Source organism: Sphaerodactylus townsendi, linkage group LG05 (genome assembly GCF_021028975.2).
Source record: "Sphaerodactylus townsendi isolate TG3544 linkage group LG05, MPM_Stown_v2.3, whole genome shotgun sequence".
Lineage (NCBI taxonomy): Eukaryota > Metazoa > Chordata > Lepidosauria > Squamata > Sphaerodactylidae > Sphaerodactylus > Sphaerodactylus townsendi.
The window spans coordinates 94568406-94591077 of NC_059429.1; the positions used below are offsets into that span (position 1 = coordinate 94568406).

At 41.0% G+C, this 22672-nt stretch overlaps 1 protein-coding gene across 1 annotated transcript in view; it reads left to right on the top strand.

Annotated features, from left to right (window-relative positions):
* The first annotated feature begins 6677 nt into the window (after positions 1-6677).
* The window catches only part of LRIG2 (leucine rich repeats and immunoglobulin like domains 2), a 57168-nt gene continuing 41173 nt past the window's right edge, over positions 6678-22672 (top strand). Inside the window, exon 1 of the mRNA XM_048497054.1 lies at positions 6678-6965. Coding sequence (XP_048353011.1) covers positions 6754-6965 — 212 coding nt within the window. The 5' untranslated portion in view covers positions 6678-6753. The remainder of the gene's footprint in view (positions 6966-22672) is intronic.

Sequence of the window (22672 nt, forward strand, 5' to 3'; positions counted from 1 at the left end):
TAGGCACTATAATTCTTGAAGGTGCAAGCATTTAGAAATCATCAATTGCTTTGTTTTTAGTATCTAGAGGTCATCCTCTGGTGAATTCAGTACCATGTGGTAATGGTTACTTGTTGGAGTCAAAATTCCTTCCATCTCTTTAGTGTTCAAAATGACCTTAATCTGAAGAGGATAAGAGTGCTTAAGAAAGCTTCCTCCACATGCTCAGGGATTTTACTATCTGCTTCAGCCCTCCCTCACCTCACACTTTCTCTTCCTGTCTGCAGGAAATGTCCACTTTGCCTCCAAAAGTTCTATAGTTTAGGTGGGACTCTGGCTGTCCATTGCTCTTCTTGGTGATCAGTCCATTGGGTCCTTACCTCCTTTTCTTCCTTGAGGAAAGAGGACCTCTTGTTAGGAAATTCCCACTGTCCAATCAGGGAGGCAGGAAATATTCTTTTTCTCCAGCTTCCTCGTTCCCATGGGACTCACCCTTCAGTTTCAGGATCTCCGCAAGCAGTTGGTTTTGTAATAGAATAACTATGTAATCAAACTACAAACTCTTAATTAACTCCTCTTTTTCTTATCCCTGGTTTCTACCAAGACTCTATACAAGAATTCCCCAAACAGCCTATCACCCTGAAAGGGATAACTTGCCACAATTGCCTTAGAAACTCTTAACCAAAAGATCATGTAAACTACTGCAGCCAATGCCAAGCCTCTAGAGAAAAATACCATTGCATCAAGAGTGCCATCTGTCAAGAAAACTGTGGCCTTGAAATTCTATTGGCTCCTTCCAACAATCTTCTATTAGAGGGTGGAATGGATTGCAAGATCTTCCTAGCCCAGCCTATTACAGCCCTAGAAACTAAAGAGGCAGTGATGGAGGCTTTAATAGCAGTAACTGTTGCTTCATGTGCTTTATGCAGTCCACCTTTTTATCAAGACTCTCCTTTAGGTGGCCCACCCTAGCCTCAGATAGAGGACCTGCTGATTGTAAGGCAGTAACTGGGGCATCAATTATGGTAACTTAGGCTACTTGGAAAGGTCAGCAAGCACAAAATGCAAGTAAAGATACTATTAAGACTGACACAAGATAATAAACAGATGATGCCTATTTTTCAAGAACAACACTGGATCCCAGTTTGTTCTCAAGTGCAATTCAAAGGGCTGGCTTTAGCCTATAGATCTCAGTGACCTGGGCCTAGGTATATGAAGAAACTCCTGCCATCTGAAGCTCCTTAGTAACTATGATCTTCATCACAAGCTCTTTTCTGTACCATTACGATCCCCACACAGCATCACAGATGAGCCAGTATAATCACAGGCAAGGCCTTTTCTGCAGTGGCTGTAGTAATTCCCTCCTTAGAGAAGTCTGATTGGCAACATCATCCAGAATTGACTGCTAGGTCACTTTTTAAACAAAATACTTCTGGCTAATTCCTCAATTATAGTTTGGTCTAGTGTTATAACTGGATGCTTCTTCAGTTCTTCAAGAGGGGGGAGGATGACGCCATCTGACGAGATATGGTTCCGGTTTTTATTCTTACTATTGCGAATCAGCTTTTATGGTATGTTTTTAAGTTGTTTTATCATTGTTGTTCACCGCCCTGAGCCCCTAGGGGGAGGGCGGCTTAGAAATCAAATAAATAAATAAATAAGTTGTATTATGCTTTGACGTCTGGCCTTCTAAACTGGTTTGTCTAGTATTGATTGCTCTGTCATGATATTTTTGCACTACCATTTTAGTATTATGCTTTCTTAAGTTGGTTTTTCATCATGATATTACCTGTAAACTGTTTTATGACATTTTACTGAAAAAATGAGACAGTAATATGTTAATTAAACTTTATTTTTTTGAATTGTTGAACCATGAGTTTGAGGACATACTAAAATTTGTGAAAACACAACCCTCTAATGAAATAACTAGGTTAAATACCAAACATTTACATTGCACGCAGATAGCAGAGTTCTTGTATAAAAAACTATAGTACTCTCTGTACAATTCCTTTGTTAGTAAACACATTTGTTACAGTTCTAACACAGGAAATCACAATAGACCCTAATTAAGATATGAGGGGGGGAAACAGAGAAAGTTGACAAATGAAGAAAAGAGCTGATTTAGTTGCAAAAGAACCACTCTGGGAACAAACATGTTAGAAACACATTGCATTCCTGCTAAATGGTGAACTCTAAGAGTAAAATGTAATACATCATTACTTAGTAAGAAAATAAAGCTCAAGTAAGCCTGGAGAATTCACATTCTCTCAATGCAAGTATTAGTTCAGGCTCTACCTCTGACATCATGGTCGTAACCCCAATGCTAGATTTTCATGTCCAAAAGTATACAGTGCCTTTGGTGATCTACCTACAGTTTTTTCTTTATCATCATTAAACATGATCTAACAAAAGTAAAGCATCGGATTTCATTTTTAAAAAGCTATGAATTTCATTTTCTTCCACTGAAGTAAACAGAAGAAGAAGAGTTTGAATTTATATTCCACCTTTCTCTCCTGTAAAGAGTCTCAAGGCGGCTTACAAACTCCTTTTCCCTTCCACTCCCCATAACAGACACCTAGTGAGGTAGGTGGGGCTGAGAAAGTTCTAAAGAACTGTGACTAGCTCAAAGTCACCCAGCAGGCTTCTTTATGTAGGAGCAGTGAAATAAATCCACTTCACCAGATAAGAGTCCGCCACTCACATGGAATCAAACTTGGGTCTCCAAATTAGAGTCCACTTGCTTTTAACCACTAACTCCACCACACTGGCTCTCAATGGGCTGTTATAGCTATTGTTAATTATCTGCTCAGCTTGGGATACCTATAAATCCTCAACCATTGTCATCATGATTGCTGCCATTCTATTTTTTGATAGGGCTTCAGTGCCTTAAAAAAGACAGAGCCAACAAATTCAGGTACAGCTGTACTGTGATGGAGAATGTCACCCGCTAATTTCCCTCTACCATGCAATAGTTAAAGGTATGTGAGCCCTGACAACTCTTAACACTGTTTTCTGTTAAGCAAGTTGGAAGATGATAATCCTCTCACCACTTAAGATATAGCCTTTCTCTCATCACTTAAGATATAACCTTTGTCTTAAAACCAAGTTCAAAGGTTTATCAGATATATTCCAGTGTGAGTTCATTCCGTCACACTCAAATTACAAGAGGTTACATAGAGGAAGCTGAAATATTAAATGAGGTCACACCTTTCAGATGACTTCCCAGCTTTGCATCACATCATTTACTTTGCCTGATTCAGATTTCAGAGACCTTTAATAGGCATTAGAAAAAAACCAAAACAGTTAAAACGAAATAAAGTTAGTTAGAACAGCATTATTACAAGGCATGCAAAACATGTATTAAGAATGTGGCTATAGCTTCGGATATTTCTGCCTCAGGATTATTCAGTAACTTAATCATTTTTATTTTGTCTGGAAGAGACAAATCCTGTAGGAAATAATGCAATCAGTTCAGATCTAAGATTATTATGTTTAGGGCAGTAAAGCAAAACATGAGCAAGCGAGTCAGGAATATGGAGACAGAACAGGCAGCGTTGCTCAAGATGAGCGATATTAGAAAAACTACCTTGGAATAAAACTGAGCGGAAAGAATTACATCTTGCTCTGGTCACAACCCATCTAAGTGTATAATTTACTAGATGGTCCAGGTAAGTAGCAGGGTAGAATTTCTGGGGAGTAATTCCAAAAAATAATGGAGAACAAGAGCTCTGTGCTTTACTCAAAAGAAATTGGTATTCCTGTTCAAATAGTCTAGCTTTTAGTTGGTGAAATAACTCAGGAGCAGTAAGCATTAGTAGAGACTCCCAGGTAAAACCCAGAGAAAGGACTTTGGCTTCAATATGAAGCCACCAAAAAAAAAAAATATATGAAGCCACCAATTCAAGTGCTGAAGCTCCCGGATTGCTAGCTGAGTTAAACTACATGGGTCTGTATGAAAACAAAGGTGCACCCAAAATTTGAAGGTAGCAACCCATGTCCTTGATTCCAGCAAGTGTTGCCCCGATTCTAAACATAGAACGGCGTATGGGATGCAACGGGGGACACCAAAGGTCTTGTATAGGAAGTTAGATTGGATCTGTTCTATAATTGGCTTCCAGGCATGGATCCAAATTGGGACACTTTACAGGTGCTGCACTACCTTTGCATTAAATACTTTCAGTGTTACCGGGATGAACTTACCACCATTAAAGTTAAAAAACTTCTGAATGGTAGCAGACAGGTTTTTGCAGCTCTTCAAAACAATATCTCTATGGGTGGACCAACTTAGCTTGTGATGAAAAACTACTGGTACTCCTAGATATTTAAAGAGTTTGACTTGTTCGATGTTGGCTCCCTGGATGAACCACCTCACAGGTCTGAAGATTTTAGAGAATACCACAATCTTAATGTAGTAGGATTAATGCACAGTCTATTAACTGAGATCTGTTCTATACCAATGGGCTTTTTTATCGAGATCCAGGTGAGAAGATGATTAAGTAAAGATTTGGCATACAAGTTGCCTAAAATTGACAAAAGACCAGTTGGTCTGTAGTTGGAAGGTAAATTACGATCCTCCTTTTTGAAGAGGAATAATAATGGCATTAGTCCACACTGAAGGAACTAGACCTGAGTTGTTCACCATAGTATAAGAGGTTACACAGAGGAAACTGAAATATTAAATGAGGTCACACCTTACAGATGACTTCCCAGCTTTGCATCACATCATTTACTTTGCCTGATTCACTAAGGAAGTTATTTTGCATGCAGATGCTACTGCCCTTTTTAAAAGACTAGATGTAAGTAAGTTACTACCTAACAAGCTACTTTCCCAGGGGCATCCTGGAAAAGAAAATGAGTAGCCCCTCTGGGTCAGACTAATGGTTCTTCTAGTCCAGAATCCCTTTCCCAACAGTGGTCAGTCAGGTGCTACAGGGAAGCTTTTGAGCAGAGCCCACCCAATCCTATATCGGCTGATTGCTCCTAGCATTTGGCAATCAGGGACATTGTGCCTCTGAAATTGAAGGTCCCATTCAGCTATCATGGCTAATAGCCAAAGATAAATCCTCCAACAATGTATCCAATACTTGTAAAGCCATCTCTGTCAATGACCATCATCACATCTCATGACAGTGATTTCTCCAAGTCAACTACCAGTTGCATGAAAAGTAGCTCCTTTTGCCTGTCTTGAATCAATAGTACGTGTCTTCAAGATAACTCCAAGTTCTAGCGTTAGAGAGGAGAAAGGCTTCTAGCTATCCACTGTACTGCTGCCATGTATAATTTTGTAGACCTCTATCACATCAGGCCTCGTTCACCTGTTTCAAAACTAAAAAGTCCCAGATCGGGCAGCCTTGCCTCAGAGGACGGGAGTTCCAATTCCATCATAATTTTAGCTGCCGCCTTTTCCCTAGCTTATCAATATTCCTTTTGAGATGTTGTGATCAGAACAGTATACAATATTCTAAATCTGGCCATGCTTTCTCTAAAGTTGTTGCCACGCTGACAGTGTTATTCTCAACCACTTTTTTATGATCCCTTGCATAGAATTTGGGGGTTTTTTGCCACTGCACACCAAGTAAACTTTTTGATAAACCCCAAAGTTTTTCTCTTGCTCTATCACCATTCAACCTCTATCAGCATTTATGTGAAACTTGGATTTTTGTCCATCATGCATCTTTTTGCACTTCCATTAAACTGTTCATCCAGTTTGGAGAGGTCCTTCTGGAACTCCTCATACCCCTCTTACATTTTCACAATCTAACAATGGAAGGAAGTGATTTTTGTCTGCCCCTTTTGCAGATCTCATGTTGCTACAGAGAATTCACTTTCACCCTGGATGAACAGTTTTGGGGGTAGACTGGGCTTTGGCAGGGCGGGAGTCCCACTCCATGGTTTAAAATCCCTTCCTTCCACATCTCTGGTGGACTCTGGTCAGTCTAGCTTGGTAGCCAGAGCAAAGTCAGCAAGCAAGCCATTTCTTCCTCACAGGTTTGCCGTATCTGATGGTCCTATTGGATTGGAAGAGTGTAGTAGCTGCACTGCAGGTTTGAGGTCTGGCCCTGAGTGGCCTCAAACAAATGAGTAACACTGTCCACTTTGAGAATACGATGCTGGGCATTAATTCTTTTTCCTCTCACCACATGGACCCGATTCGATTATCTCTTTTACTATTCTCAAAACAAACCTGTGCACTGCAGCTCCTGGCCCATGATCCTTTCGTGTCCGCTGCACAGAGAACGGTGCAACTACAGAGCTGTTATCACGAACTACAGAAAGTGAGATGGGGAGATCTGGCTATATATAAACTACTGGAATGCACCAACATGATATATACTCAGAGAAACCGGATGAACAGGGCTGCAATCCTCTGCACGCTTCCATGAAATCAGGGTCCTCGAAAAAGACTTCTGTATTCCGGAGTAAACTTGCAGGAACAAAAGCAACCTACGAGGCACAACGCCCCCCCCCCCCCCCCCCCCCCCCCCCCCCCCGACGTAGTTCACATTTCGTACTGCGCATAGAATTTGCCTCTTTTCCATGCTCCTCCCCATCCGCCTTGCCACGCCCCCTTCCCTCGGACACCGCCCTCCAGCCCCTCATCGTCCGCTTCGCCTTCTTTCAATCCCGCCCATGGTCTCCCGGCGCGCCTGCGCAGAGCCGATTCAGGCCCTGCCCGTCTTCTCCTCTCCGCGCTCGCTCTGCGCATCGGCGGGGGGCGGGACCGAAGCCGAGCTCGGAGCGGGGCGGCCTAGTTGGGCCTTTGGTGCGGGCGAGATGCGGCTGGGCTCGGGGTTGGGCCTGGGGGCACCCATGCCGCCGCTTCTGGCGCTTCTGCTTCTCCTCCGGGCAGCGGCCGGAGAGCCCTGCGCCCCCGCCTCGCCCTGCTCTTGCCGGCGAGGACTGTTGGATTGCAGCCGTCTCCGTCTGCCGGGCCGGAGCCTGGAACCGGGCCTGCTTTCGCCCATGCCCCATGGCACGACCGTGTTGTGAGTATCTTTCCTTCTCGGCTGCGGCTCCCTACTTCTCTAGCATTGTGCGGCTGCTAGTTACCTGGTGGGCTGCATCAAGGAGTAGGCATCAACATGGCAGGTGCCTTCTGCTATAGCTCAGCAGAGTCACGGTCTGTGAAGTCATGTTCCCAAGGTTGTAGATGTCTCGCTTGGGGGCCAAAAGCGGATCAGTACGCAATAGGGGTGTGTATGTATTTTCACACGTACAGGTATGCCTAGACACACTGCACGACAGGCAGGCGATTGTGTGGATAAGCCTTGGTATGTCGGGGGTAGGAGAAGGAAGTGCCAGGTGACAACTGCCTGCCCGGGAATGAAATCTGTTTTCACCCCCGCCCCCCTTCAGCCTTCAGTCTTGGGGTTTTGCCTGTTGTTTTGTTTGCATGCATCAAATGGTGGCTGTTAAGTGATCTCATGTACTTGAAAGGGCCGAACGATCCAGCCTTCTTTAGATGTATTGCAACAAAATAGTTAGTAGCGTTGTGGCATCTGTCATTGCTCTTCAGAAACTTTCAGCCCATCAAGTTTCATTTGTCTCCAATTAAAGTTTGTATGAGTTTGCTGGCATTTATTAAAATGTGCACTAAAAGTATTCTGAAATTAAACATGCAGTTCTTTTTCTGTGGGGTTGCAGAGTGGCAGAATATTGGCTACTAAGGGTTACTACTAAGGCTACTATTAGTGATACTTCAAGGCTAATTAGAATATTGTCAACAACAAGGGATCAAAACAGATTGGGTAGTTGTAACTGAATGTCACTAAGGTTGCTTCTTTGAAATATATCAGGTTACCTGAGACTGAATAATGATATGATGGATAAATAGATATGATGGTATTTTTCATTGAGTGGATTAATGTATTGTTGACTTGGTTCTGGCGGGTTTTCCAGGCTGTGTGGCCGTTGTCTGGTGGATCTTGTTCCTAACATTTCACCTGCATCTGTGGTTGGCATCTTCAGAGGTTTATCACAGAGATATACCTCTGAAGATGCCAACCACAGATGCAGGCGAAACGTTAGGAACAAGATCCATCAGACAACGGCCACACAGCCCGGAAAACCCACCAGAACCAGTTGAATCCAGCCATGAAAGCCTTCAACAATATATTGTTGACTTCTTCTTTTATTTATAATCACCTTCAGCAGACCTCTAGAGAGGCAGCATCAAAATGTCCTAAATAATTCCGCACTTGCTGAAGAAGCTGAGGATGGTTACATGTTTCTCCTTCATTTTATTCCTGTAACAACCCTAAGAGGTTATGGCAGGTTAAGTTTGGGCAAGTTTGTGACTGGCCCAAGGTCAGTGGATAAACTTCATGGTGGAGTGAGGACTTGAACCTTATTGGATATTGTAGAGCACTTTTTTGTCTGTTGCACATCTTGGTAGATTGTCATTTACTGGTCTTCAAGACATAGGATATCTTAACTCTGAATACTGGGAGTTTCTTTTTCTTTTTAAGAAATCTCTGAACCTCATGGCGCATTGAGTACTTCTACCTATGTGGTTCTACTTAAATGCCATTTTTGATTTCTAGTTCCTGAAAGGCAAGCTTTAAAGCATTTCCTCAAATAAACATTCCTTCTATGCTATTCAAAAATATCCTAGTTATTTGTCATGTTAGGATTTTATGCTTTCAAAGCTTTCCTCAGAGAATCCTGGGTACTGTCACTTAGGTATTATGTCTGTTTGGTTCCTACTTCCTTTCATAGAACTACAGTTCCCAGTGTTCCCTGGAGGGAAGGAAATGATAGTTTAATGAGTATGTCCCCAGAGTTTTGTGTTTACTATTCATTTATTTTGTGAATGATGTGGATGTCTCATTGGTGGTTAAAAGAGCCATGTACTAAGTATCGTTGAATAGGAAAGGTTAATATTTCTAAATAGTTATACAGGAAGCTAGTATAATAGTGTTGGTGTGGATTAGTATATTTGTATCTGTTTACCATAGAAGCATGAAATCTGTTTATATTATGACACGCGTGGGTATTCATTCTCTGTTCTGTCAATTCTCTGTTTCTGGTGATGCATCTACATTTGTTTATATATTTATTGACTTCGTTTATACCCTGCCTTTCTCCCCAGTGGGGACCAAAGCAGTTTACATCATTCTCCTCTCCTGCATTTTACCCTCAGAAAAACCACGGGAGGCAGATTAGGCTGAGTGAGTGTAACAGGACCAAAGTCATCCAGAGCTTCTTTGGCACAAGTGGGAATTTGAGCCTGGGTCTTCCAGATCCAAGTTACACCACTTTTAACCACTTTACCACACTGTTGCTCTCTCTCTAAAGAAAAAGGCTCTGTTTGCTGATTTCACAGACGTCGACTTTAACAAATTACGAAAATGATGCTTAAATGTGTTTCTTCTTCTGCCACCAACTCAAGAAAACAGTTGCTAGCTGAAGGACATGGAACAAGTCTGGTATATGTGAGAATATTAGTCAAGCCAAGTGACTGTCATTTATCATTAGGTTGGCCTTGACCAGAGCCAGGGCTTTTTTGGCCCCGGCTCCATCCTGGTGGAACCCTCTGTTGGCTGACACCAGGACCCTGCAGGACCTTACCCAGTTCCACAGGGCCTGTAAGACAGAGATGTTCCACTGGGCTTTTGGTCAAGGCCACCCATTAGTCCACATTACCCATCTGAAACCAGCCTCTCCCAATTTCTGTTTCCAGCTGCCCTTTATTGTTCAGCATTTCATCTCCTACCTCTGCCTGAAAAAATGTTTTGAAGTAAAAGGGACTGAATTGGGATGTGGGATGGTATAAATGATTAAGCTTGGGATCTGGGACTCTTTTGGAATAGCCATCTTGAGATGTATATGTGTTTTTAGGATTAACTTATTTATTATTGGAATTCTATTTTTTAATCTTTGTAAGCTGTCCTGAGCCCAGTTTTGATTGGATGGGTGGGGAGAAATGTAACACATAAATAAATCATGCCTGTGAACTTAATCAGAGAACAGGAGGTAGGATAAAGTAACCTCCTAAATAACAGCATGTCACTGTAAGGAATAACAATTTTTGTTTAACTGTTACACATCTTATGTCAAATCCTCTTGTCATGTGTGCATGTTGGTGGGGAACAAAATTGTAAACAGGTGGATGAAGAAACCATGAGGGATATGGCATTTCTGTTCAAAGCTCAGCTGTATATTCTTTGCTCAAAAATGCCACCCAATTCTTTACTTTTGAACTGACTATTTGTAATTTTTATCTCTGTGTGCATATTTGCCAACTGGAGATAACATTAGAAGTTGATACCGATTGCCAAGACGTTTTTCAATACGGATTATTTTCCCTCATAGATTATAATACAGAGTCATGTATGTCTTTCTATAAGCAGTGTTAAGTTTAAATCTACCAAGTCGATGCTTTGAATAGAGTATTTGCAGCCCAATCTTGTGTGTGTTTACTTGGAAGAAAGTCTCACTAAGCTCAGTGGAAATTGTTCCTATGGAAGAGTGCAGAGATGCAGCCATAAGTGCACATCGCACTAAATACTTTGTGCCCTGTTTGATTGAGTAAATCTGTTGAACAGCTGTTAGCTGTTCTTTAAATTTAATTGGAAAAATTGCTTTTGCTTTTAAAGTGCCATTGTTGCTTATGATGCCTCTATAAAAAATGCTGCACTACTAAGTGTAGGTTTTATTTAATCAAGATGAGGAAGCCACATAAAATGCAATTTGGAATTTCAAATAGATTTTAAAAATATTGTTATATTGTATATGGTTGCTCATTTCTAGATTGTTTGACACTATGAACTGGATCCTAAGCATCTTGAGAAAAGATTCTAAAGAAAAGTACCTCCCATGCTTTGCCCCTTTCACTTCAACCTCCTTTGCCTCCCCTCCCCAGTCATTTTCCAAAGGAATATTGTTGGTGAGCAAATTGAATTTTTGCAACAGGATAGAGGAATCGGCAAAAATCACCCACCTTTCTCTCCCGCCCCCCCCCCCGAAAATAGAAAAGCTGTTCTGTTGAAGGAGCTGCTATTGCATCAACAGAAGTGCTCAGTAAGCTCCAATCCAAGCAGACATCTTTAGAAAACATGGCAGTGAATCAGTGAAGCTCACTTGAAAGCCTATTTTGGGTGGTGATGGCAGCAAAGAAACAATATTTCTTCATCACTATTACATCTGCACTTACATCTGCACAGTGAAGACCTGCAGAACTCTTCTGGGTGGTCAGGGTCCTTTAACAGGAGAAAGTAGGCTTTGTCCATTTGTGATAATTCACAGATAAAATCTCTTGCATTTTTCCTAACTTGAAACCTATATTAGCAGCAGGAAGATCAGATGGTCCCAAGGTGCTAATGGATGGTGCCTTTCAGTTTGTTCTGTCTGAGGGTGTAAACAAGATTCTTGGATGTTGGAGACCAATCATCTGCTTGTATGATTGTTGTCCTCCCAGTTGCTATTGGGGGTGGGTCTGGAGTCAGTAAATGCCTCCCTAAGAGAAAGGACGGTTATCCTGCATTAAAGTGCACAATGGTGTGTCTACTCCTGAAGAAATCTACTCTGGATTTAGGAGAGTGGAATAACTGCCATTCAGTCTCAAACATACCATTCTTGAACAGACAAGTGGTAACTGGCCAACTTCAAAGATTCCTGAATAAAGTAGATTGTTTGCATTCATTCCAGTCTGTTTTCAGGCTTGGTTATGGGACTGAAATAGCCTTGGTCAACCTGATGGATAACCTGTACTGGGAGAGGGACAGGGTAACCTGTACTGGGAGAGGGACAGGGTAAATGTGACCTTGTTAATTCTTCTGGAGGGTTTTGATACCATCAATTATGTTATCCTTCTCGATGACCTTTGGGACTGTTTTGCAGTGGTTTTGGTCCTGTTTGAAGGATAGACTTTGGAGTGTGGTGCTGGAATCTCCTGCCCTTCCTCTTAGTTACTTGATTGCCCAAGTTTTCAGTTTGTCCCTCGTATTTTCCAACATCTGTGTAAAGACTCTGGAAGTGGGGGGGAAAGACTTGACCCAGGAAATGGATTATCCACTTTTCTGAATTGGGTTGCAGCCCCATTAAGAAGCAGGATCACATCTTGGAGGTGCTCCTGGACCCAGGCCTGCTGTTGGATAAACAGATGGCAGCAGTGGACAAAGATGCCCTTCACTGGCTTTGACTGGGGAGCCATTCACAGCCCTTCCTGGACAGAAAAGATCTTGCCATTCTGGTGCATGGCCTGGTAACATCTAGATTATAGATTACCACAATGTTCTGAACATGAGGCTTTAAGACTGTTCAGAATCCGCATCTGGTACAAAATGCTGCAGCTGGAGTTTTGATTGGGGCCTTCTGGTGGGGATTCACTGTGTCTTTACATACTGCTTCAGCACTTCATGGCTAGATCGCCAGCTGAGAGATGTCAATCACCAGCCACGTAATCACTTTGTGCTGAAATAGGAAAAAGAAATACCCTTTATTGCTTTCTCCCTTTACTCTACCTTTTGCCAATTTATTTTACGTTTTATGTTCTTTCTTCCCCCCTTTTATAGTTTACCAGAGAAACTTCCATTTTCATGGTTTACGTTCTTTCTTCCCCCCTTTTATAGTTTACCCAGAGAAACTTCCATTTTCATGGTTTCCTCCAGGTGAGAGCTTCTTGAAGCAATGTGGGTTACCTCCCGATCACTCTTTATACAGAGTGATTACTGGCTGGTGATTGACATCTCCCAGCTGGCGATCTAGCCACCTCTAGTTGTAGATTATTTATGAACGAAATAATAACTGCCCCAGGACACAAGTAGTCTGAATAGACAGAAAGATTAACAGATCACAAAACAGATTCTCTAAAAAGGCAACAGGTAAATGTTCTAAGTAAATGAGTCTTAACAGTGCTGCACTAGGGGAGGAACAATGTATTTATTTTTATTTATTTTATTGAATTTATATCCTGCCCAATTCTCAACCACAGTCGGGTTCTGAGTGGCTGACAAAATTTAAAACAAATAATACAATAAACCAACAAAACTAAAACCAAACTTGAATCTAGTGATGGCACATAATAAACAGCAGCTTCATGTAACAACCTATTGTGTTTATCTCCTTGTCCCAACATAGCATTATCTGAGAGTACAGAAGAACAAAAAGGCAAGAAAAAGAAGAGTGGGGTGAGGAGCACAGTTAGATATTAACAGCCAAGATTAATAGTTGGAATTAAAAGTTCTTGTAACTTAGAAGGGGAAAATACAGACGAAAGCTCCAGTAAGGGCATACTGCTGGTCCTTCCTAGTCATGTCCTCTCTAATGTTAACTGATATGAGTTACTTTTTTCAGTACTTATCGATATTTTCCAGATTCAATCAGGTATCCTGATGGTACCTGAATTTCCAGGATACCAGTAAATGGGTCCTGAAAAATTCTGAAAATATTCTGGAGAAACTGGGAGTATCAGAGACTAGCATGTTAAGGCTCCCAGGACTATTTGTTTTCTTTCATTGTACTATGTGTATCATTGTCTTCTTTCCAGGGCTTGTCACTGGCTTGCCAGGTTGATTTGGCTTGGAGTCTGTGCTTTGAAATTGGTTCTCCTGGTCTTGCAAGTTGCAACATGGTGTTATTAGCTCAAGTTCAGTTGGTTTGGATTTGCTGGTTCAGCATTGGCTAGAAATCTGTGATTTGATATTTGTTGGGTTAAGTTTGCCAAATTGTCCCATGCGTGTGCTGGGATTCTCTGGTTCTTCATTGCTTCTTTGGGCTTGTTGGTTCTGGTTGCTTTGTGAGGCTTTTGTGATTTCTTTTCTCGCTCTTGTGTGTTTGGTTATGGTTTGCCCCACAAAATTCAGAAAAATCCCACAGGGCACAGATGTCATCTGTCAGAGAGTTCCACCAGGCAGGAACCAAAAATGAAAAAGCTCTTGCCTTCATTGAAGACCATCAAGCCACCTTTGGACTGGGCTCCTCCAGTAGACCATATGAAGAAGAATGTCTCATTCATTGGTAACTGAGATGAGAAGCACAAATGTTCACTAAGACCTGGCCACAGGTGATACATGCCACAGTCACCTCCAGGCTGGACTATCACAACTTGCTTTATGTAGGGCTGCCCTTGGGGGTGGCTCAGAAACTCCAGGTTATATAGAATGTGGCTGCTAGTCTGACAAATACATCACAGTCATCTCACATTCAGCCTGTACTCAAGCAGCTGCCTACTGGTTTCTGTGTCAAATTCAAGAAGCTGGTTCTTGCCTTTTAAACCCTAAACAGTCTGGGACATCCATACTGTTGAAACCACCTCTCCCTATATGTCCCCCAAGAATGCTTCATTTTAAGACTAAACAACCTTCTTTAAGTGTAAAGCACCAAAGAATCCCAGGCAGTCTGCCACCTTAGTGATTATTAGAATTCATGACTAGTTGTGTGGATCTAGAAAAGGAGCTGTGGTAATCTGGATGAAGGCTACAGTGTTGAAGAGGGGAGATTAACATTTATGGGGATTAGATTCAGGGAGGATAAGTTCCTCACTGGCTGCTAGCTAGCCATAGTGACTTAAAGGAAATTCCATGTTCCTATTGTAATTTATATGTAAGCTTCCAAAAACCATACAAAAGAGGTTTCCATGTTCAGAGTTGTTCTCGCTACAGAAACTGTGGGAAATTCATTTCAACAGATGTAAAACTATAGCTTTATGGAAAAAGCACGGTCTTCATGTTATAAATGTCAGACCTTCCTACCATTCCTAACACACTAGATAGATGACATGCTGCATGTGGGTTTCTTCCTGTATGGTAGCCAGTGGAAAGGAGGTATTAAAAATACAAAATCATGTATTGTGTCCTTTTAGTACACAAATTACATTCACTGTCTAGGCATTCATAACATGCACAACCCTTTCAAATATCTTTCAGAGTATGGCAAAGGTTAAGCCATGCAAAATTGCTCCCTCTTGAAGAATAATTGAAGTGTTTTATAGGAAAACAAAACAATAAGCTTTCTTTGACTTGTGTATGGAGGGCAAGTTTTTCCCTTCCCAAAGAACCTTCATCCAGATACGTGTATGTAGAGCTTCTTGTCTCTACATACAGAGGGTCACAATCACTTTGCAGCATTGTGCAATCTCATGAGTGCTATAAGCAATAATTGCATACATATGTTCTCTGTGCAGGATTATGGCACACAATGAATATGAGGTACATTCAAGCCTCTTTATGATTGCTATCATGCATGGTCTGCATTCAAATAGCCAGCTACAGTATGCAAAGCATTAATGTTTAATTGAACTGCAGATACTAGATTTAGTTTCCATTTATCAGTGTGGCTTCTGCTGTGAGGGATGTTTTTGCCCTTGACATATCTTTCCATTAGTTCTTTGCAGAACAAAGCAGCAAAGGATTTTGTTGGCAGTTCTGCTGGCAGTGTTGAAAGATACATGGGCATTTTTTGCCATGAATGATGAATGTTTCAGTCCTGAAAACAGCAAGTTAGCTACTGCCATGGGGGCAGTTTGTCCTAACAGTTGAGAAGAGCAAAGATTGTGACTGTACCGTGGAACATTTAATGTCGTCAAACTGATGCTCATTTTCTTTACTGCTTATTCATCTTTGTGACTATCCTCAGCACTGTTTTCGGCAAATATGAAGTTTACAAAATGAAGTTTCCTAGTATTAAAACATATGTGAGTAGTAGTAATAATAATAATACTTTATTTGCCACCCTCCCCCCGCTAAAGCAGGGTTTAGGCCGGTTTACAACTGAATAAAATACACTATCAGTACAAATAATATACAGCACATAAAACACAAAAATAGAATTTAGAAGTTTAAATACTGCAAACAGATTAATAAAAAGAAACAGTGATAAATACCCGTTTTTGAGTAGTTTGGTACCACTATCACTTGAGAAAATTGCCACAAAAACATATTTGACTGTAAATTGAAATTAGTTTGCATTACTCCAGTAGCGCAAGAATCTCTAGGTATATGAAAGATGTCTATCCTAAGTCAAAGCATCTCCATTCTGATTTCTTTCTCAGTGCCAAGAATAATGCAGCAGGTCAGAGGAAGCAAGAAGGAAGAATACTATGGCAGCAACTTGTAAGCAAGCAGGCCATGTAATGAATCCTGTATAACAGGATTTCTCAGATTTCATGATGCAGACAGCTCCTTAATGAGATTATCTCAAAGTCCTGCCCCATTTATAGTCAAACAGCATCTCTGTCACAACTACAGCAATTGCTGGCTTGAAAATGTGTTATTAGAAAGTCATTGGAAATGAAAGCCATTTATGTTAGGTCTAATCTGATGTCATACATCAGGTAGGATATTGTGCTATCGCTCGCTGGCTGTTAATATTAATAACCTGTAGTGATGGTTGTGAAAGTAGATTTTGCTATCAGACAGTGGAATCCACTAAGTGGTTTCCATTCTACTGACAACAGGAAATTGGCAAGGCAGGTTGAATTTCCCTGTGACCAAGATGCTCTCTGTTACCCTGTTTTTTAGTGATCACTACTGGATGCAGAGCAGTCCTCTGCCTCCTGTCAGCCAGAACCTGTTAGGCCCCTGACCACACAGAAGATTCCCCAAGTCAATACTGTGGGGGATGGCAGTGGTATAAAAGAAATGCGCTTTTTTTTGCTGCCATCACCACCACAGAGTAAGCTTAGAAATGTTCCTACATTTTTATTGATCTTACTACTATAAAATTAACAGGTAACTTCAGCGTAGTTTTATTGCTGGCTTTTATCTCTTGCTGACTACCCAATAAAGACAAACATCAGTCAGGCATTGCAACAAATCTGAACACCTGCTTTGTCCTCATATACACTCATAGAATCATGAAGTTGGAAGAATGCACAAGGGCATCCAGTCCAACCCCCTGTCATGCAGAAATACACAATCAGAGCATTCCTGACAGATGGCTAAACAGCCTCTATATTAAAACCTCCAAGGAAGAAAAGTCCAGCACCCTCTGAGGCAGCATGTTCCACTATCGAACAGCCTTTACTGTAAGGAAGTTCTTTCTAATGTTTAGGTAGAATCTCTTTTCCTGTACCTTGAACATATTACTCCTTGTCCTGTTCCCTGGAGCAGCAGAAAACAAGCTTGCTCCATCTTCAATGTGACATCCCTTCAAATATTTAAACATGACTATCTTGTCATCCCTTAACCTTCTGTTCTCTAAACTAAACATTCCTAACTCCCCAAGCTGCTCATAGGGCATGGAATCCAGATCTTTTACCATTTTGGTTGCCCTCCGCTGGACCCATTCCAGGTTGTCATTATCCTTCTTGAATTGTGATGCCCAGAGCTGATCACAGTATTCCAGGTGAGGTCTAACCAATGCAGAATAGAGTGGTACTATTATGTTGCTCATTCTAGACCAGGGGTGGGCAATTATTTTTTTCCATGGGGCCACATAAGAAACAGAAAATATTGTGGAGGGCCGGGCCAAAAGGCAGGGGGGTGAGGCGCTTTTGAAAGCCCCGCAGAAGCCGGCAGCCAAGGCAAAGGCGCCTCGCTCCCCCGCACGGCAGGGGGGCCAGTCAGGGTCATCCGGCGGGCCTGATGTGGCCCGCGGGCCGTATAATGCCCAGGTCTGTTCTAGACACTGTACTTCTATTGATGCAGCCCAGAATAGCATTGGAATATCACACTGCTGACTCTTGTCCAGTTTGTGGTCTACTAAGACTCCAAGATCCCTTTCGCATGTATTGTTGTCCACCCAGGTGACACCAATCCTATATCTGTGCATTTCATTTTTTTTCTACCTAAGTGTAGTATCCTACATTTATCCTACATTGAAATCCATTTCGTTAATTTTGGCCCAGGTCTCTAATCTGTCTAGGTCATTTTGAATTCTGACTCTGTCCTCTGGGGTATTAGCTCCACCTCCTAATCTGTTGTCATCTGGATATTTGATTAGCATGCCCTCTATTCCATCATCCAAATCATTGATAAAAATGTTGGATACCACTGGGCCCAGGCCAGAACCCTATGGCACCCCACAAGTCACTTCACTCCAGGATGAAGATGAACCTTTGGTGAGCACCCTTTGGGTTTGGTCAGTCAACTAATTCCAAATCCATCTAACAGTACCATTGTCTAGCCCAGGGGTAGGGAACCTGCGGCTCTCCAGATGTTCAGGAACTACAATTCCCATCAGCCTCTGTCAGCATGGCCAATTGGCCATGCTGGTGAAAATGGAGTAACTGATTCAGGGATGGATCTGTAGTTCCTGAACATCTGGAGAGCCGCAGGTTCTCACCCTGATCTAGCCCACATGTAACTATAAAAAAGCCCCTCTTGTCTCACCTAAGGAAAAAAAAATTTGTAACTTTGCCGCATATTGGACTGTCTTTGTTTTTAGAATGTTCTATTTGTGTTCTAGTGCCTACTTAACAGAACTAAGTAGGCACTAAGACCCAAACAGAACATTCTAAGACAAAGATGGTCCAGCAATGTTTAAATGAAGTTGCCAATTTTTTTCTATTTTTTCTTTTGGTGAGACAGAGTATAGCTTGCTTGCAAGAAAATCATGGGAGAACTTGTCAAAGGCCTTATTAAAAGCAAGGTAAGTTACATCCATGGCACTCACTCTATCAAAAAAAAGGAGGTAAGATTAGTCTGACATGGCTTGTGTTTGAGCTTACCCACCAGGATTGACGCCGTATTTATGCGATATTTATCGTTGTGCACTTTGGAGTGCTTATGGAATGCTCCATTACGTGATAATCTGCTCTAGAATTGTTGCCCCATCAACGGATGTCAGGCTGACTGGGTGGTAATTGTTTGGGTCTTCTTTTTCCCCTTTTTTGAAGATAGGGACAACATTAGCTCTCCTTCAGTAATTTGGGACTTCTCCTGTTCTCTGGGAGTTCTCAAAGATTATACCAAGTGGTTCTGAGATTACTTCTGTCAGTTCTTTTAATACCCAGGGATGTAGTTCATCAGGCTCTGGAAATCTGAATTCATTTAAAGTTACCAAATATTCAAGTGCTACTTCTTTATCTATTCTGTGCTGGATTTCCCCTACTGCATCATCTGCTCTGTTTTCCCTCAGATACAATGCTGTCTTCCTTTTGGGAAAAGGAGCCAGGAGACAAAGATGGCATTTAAAAAAGTCCTGATGTATAAACTCAACTCCGTCCCCTGTTGGCACTTCACCATCTTCTCATATGATGATTCTACCATTTCCTTGTTCTTCCTTTTGCTACTGACATAAGCAAAAAGCCCTTTTTGTTGTTTTTAACTTCTCTAGCAAGCCTGAGCTCGTTCTATGCTTTAGCTTTTCTGACTTTCTCCCTACACATGCTGGCTATTTGTTTGAATTCCTCTTTTGGTACGACTGCCTTTCCATTTCTTGTGCATGTCCCTTTTAAATCTTAGCTCAGTTGAAATTTCTTAGGCATCTATCCTGGTTTCTTTAGACACCTCCCATTTTTCTCATTGGAACAGTTTCAGATTGTGCCTTCAAGATCTCACTTTTAAGGAACTGCCATCCATCATGCACTCTCTTCTCTTTTAGTATTCTTAACCACTGGATCACATCCCATAGTTCCCCAAGTTTACTGAAATCAACTTTCTTAAACTCATGCAGTAAAGTCACAGGACCTAATAATGACATAACCGAAGCCATTTTGGACTTATTCGCTACATCCTCTAGAGTAATATTTTATTTTTAGATTTCTTTCCTTCAGTCTGCCTTTTTCATTGGGATTCAAGACTGATTACAGGATATAAAACAGTGCAATAAAACATGATAAAACAACCAGTGAACAGTGAAATAAGAATAGGATTACAGAATAAGAGATCAATATGAATACCAGACTATCTTAGGCAACATAAACATTGCAGACAATTAGTAGCAAATTAATATGAATTAATGTTGATAGTTCTTTCCTGCTTCATTGTCCCAAGGACATGTTGTAGTGTGAATATGTCCCTAGTTGTCTGCTGTATTCTTTGCTTTGTGCATGAAATAGAAGGAAGGGACAGTTTTAGAGACAATGTTGAAGCACATTGTGATAGGAACCTTTCTTCAAAAGTATTTTAACGGAGCCATTACCATGCAATTAATGTATCAAATGTGCACATTGGCTCCAAATGTGCCAACCTAGTATTTGAAAATTAGTAGAGATTTCTTGCTTCATCTTTGCTTTGTCAGGTAGGGAAGCAATATAATGCACAGTTGTCTGCTTTTGGGGCAAAGTGGAAGATTCATTGTCTTTGTATAATTTAATAAAAAGACAGAAGAGCCAACCTCCCAGTTTTTCCTTGTAGTTTGGCCCTAAATTTCAGGACTAGCTTCTTGTTCGTGAACATGCTGTGATTCTTCATGTCTACAGTGAATTATTTAGAGCCTCATGGCACTGAAGAGCTACATAAACAGCACCTCTGCCTATACGATCCTGGTATGTTTAATAATTCATTGGTTATTCCAGTAGAATCCCTGTAGACTAGCATACGTGGATGCCTGGTTTATGACTGTAGTAAGACGATTTCATCTTTCTGTACTGCAACCAGTGTATGGTTTTCTCAATAATATTGCAAACACATTGGGATGCATTATCTGAAAACCAAAGAACAAAGACAGAAGTTTTAATAGGACTGTTAATATAACCTTATACTTGAATTTGATCAGAGTTTCTTCTGGAAGAGAGAAACGTACCTGGAACAGGCAGACTGTGACCAAACATAGGCATAATATTAAAACCATCTATGTTAACTTTTGTGTGCCATCTACTGTCAAATTTCCATTGAACAATGACAGCTTTTTGTTTCCTTCCTCTATAGCTTTCTGTGTAGTAAAAACTGTTTGAGATGGAGAAGCAGCATTCTCCTCAGGAAAGAAGAATTTCTCAGGGTATCATTTGTTGATTTTTCCCCCTTCACAGCTTTTTCTGCCTATGCATTGTAAAGAGGTGCAGCTAGATTTAATATAATAGTTCTCTCTGCATTCTGTTCAGTGTTTAAGTACCATTTACCACAGACTCAGTATATGTTTGGTTAATCATACACTTAGCTCTTAGTATTAACCTCTGTGCCTCACTCCCCCTTCAGCAAAACCCAAAGATAAATGTCGTTGCAACTAGTGACTCATGTTATTAACAGATTTTGCCAAATTTATATCATACAATTGTTGCTGATTACAGCTAATGGAAAAATGAATATCAGATGAAGTACTTTGATCAAATAATAGTGAACTTGCCAAACCATAATCAGCTTTTTCCCTCCATGCACGTGTATCGGAAATTCTAACATTAGCATGATTTTTTGAAGCATTGGCATGTTTTGAGCATTTGTTTTCAATACCAGCTGTTGATAGACAACTGAACATCTTTCATGTAAAAACAACTCTGGGTCCTTAATTTCCATCCTTCTCTGGTATTTTCAGGCTCAACTCCTTTCTATTTTAGTTAAAACAGTTGCTAATGATACCTCTTTAATTACACTCAGAACTTTTCTGATCACACTTATTCATGCTTTGGTAACATCTGCGTAATTATTGCAATGCATTATATGTGAGGCGGCCCTTGGAGGTGTTTGAGAACTTCATCTGATTCAAGCTGTGGTGGCCAGATTATTGACTGAGGTTTGCTTGTACTGTAGTGATCATTACTGTTGAGAGGTCTTCGTTCGGACAAAATTCAAGGTTCTGTGTTTGACCTATAAAGGCCAAAATGGTCTTAAGGTTTTCTCACACACAAACTTGCCCAAGGATTAACGTCTTCCTCAAGGCTCTATGGTAATTGCTATTACTTTCGAAAGCTAGGTTTGCTAGCCTTTGTGGTAGTGGTGACCCAGCTTTTGAATCCTCTAGGACCGTGGTGGCGAACCTTTGGCACTCCAGATGTTATGGACTACAATTCCCATCAGCCTATGTTATGGACTACCAGAAAAAATTCCCATCAGCCCCTGCCAGCATGGTGGCCATGCTGGCAGGGGGCTGATGAGAATATGAAGTCTAGCTGGAGTGCCGCTCGCCCTCTAGGAACACTTGCCTAATAACATCATCCCTATCTACAAGATCCAGCTTCAGTCTGTCTGGTTCACACAAGCTCTTTAATTGTTCTATTATTAGATTTGTATGGATTTTTGTTGTCTTGGGGGACTGATTTTTTAAATCTACGGTAATACTATTTGTAAGCTGACTTGAGAATGCTTAGGAAGTATGTTTTTAAAAAATACAAATGCATTGAAAATTGAAAATCAGATGAGGTTGCAAACAGTTTCTTTGTTTTTGGATTAATTAGGCAAATACTTTGCTACTGTATTGCCAGTAGGGAAGATAATCTTTGGAAGATATGTTTGCAAATGGCATTTATTGAGAGTGTAATAATGTCCTGTCGTAACAATAGATATAGAATCTAACTCAGGGTGCAAAGCTGATCACTCCAAAGTTTGTATAATAGTTTTGAGAAGGACATGAACATTCCATGGGTTTCATCCCTAACCTTAGCAAAATGGTATCTGGTTATCCATTGGACCACTTCATTCATTCATTTATAGCCTTTCTCACTGAAATCAGATTGCAAAATATAAAAACAGTGCTCTCAATGGCACACACCCACTAAACAATGCAGTTGTACTAGGGTTACAAAATTGGAAACCTCAAACAAAAAACTGATATTAGATATGGCATGCCATAAACAGCACATAGAATAGATTACAAAAATGGAAGACATTGTAGTAGGAGCAAGATAATATGTACAATAAATAGATTACAATCCTGT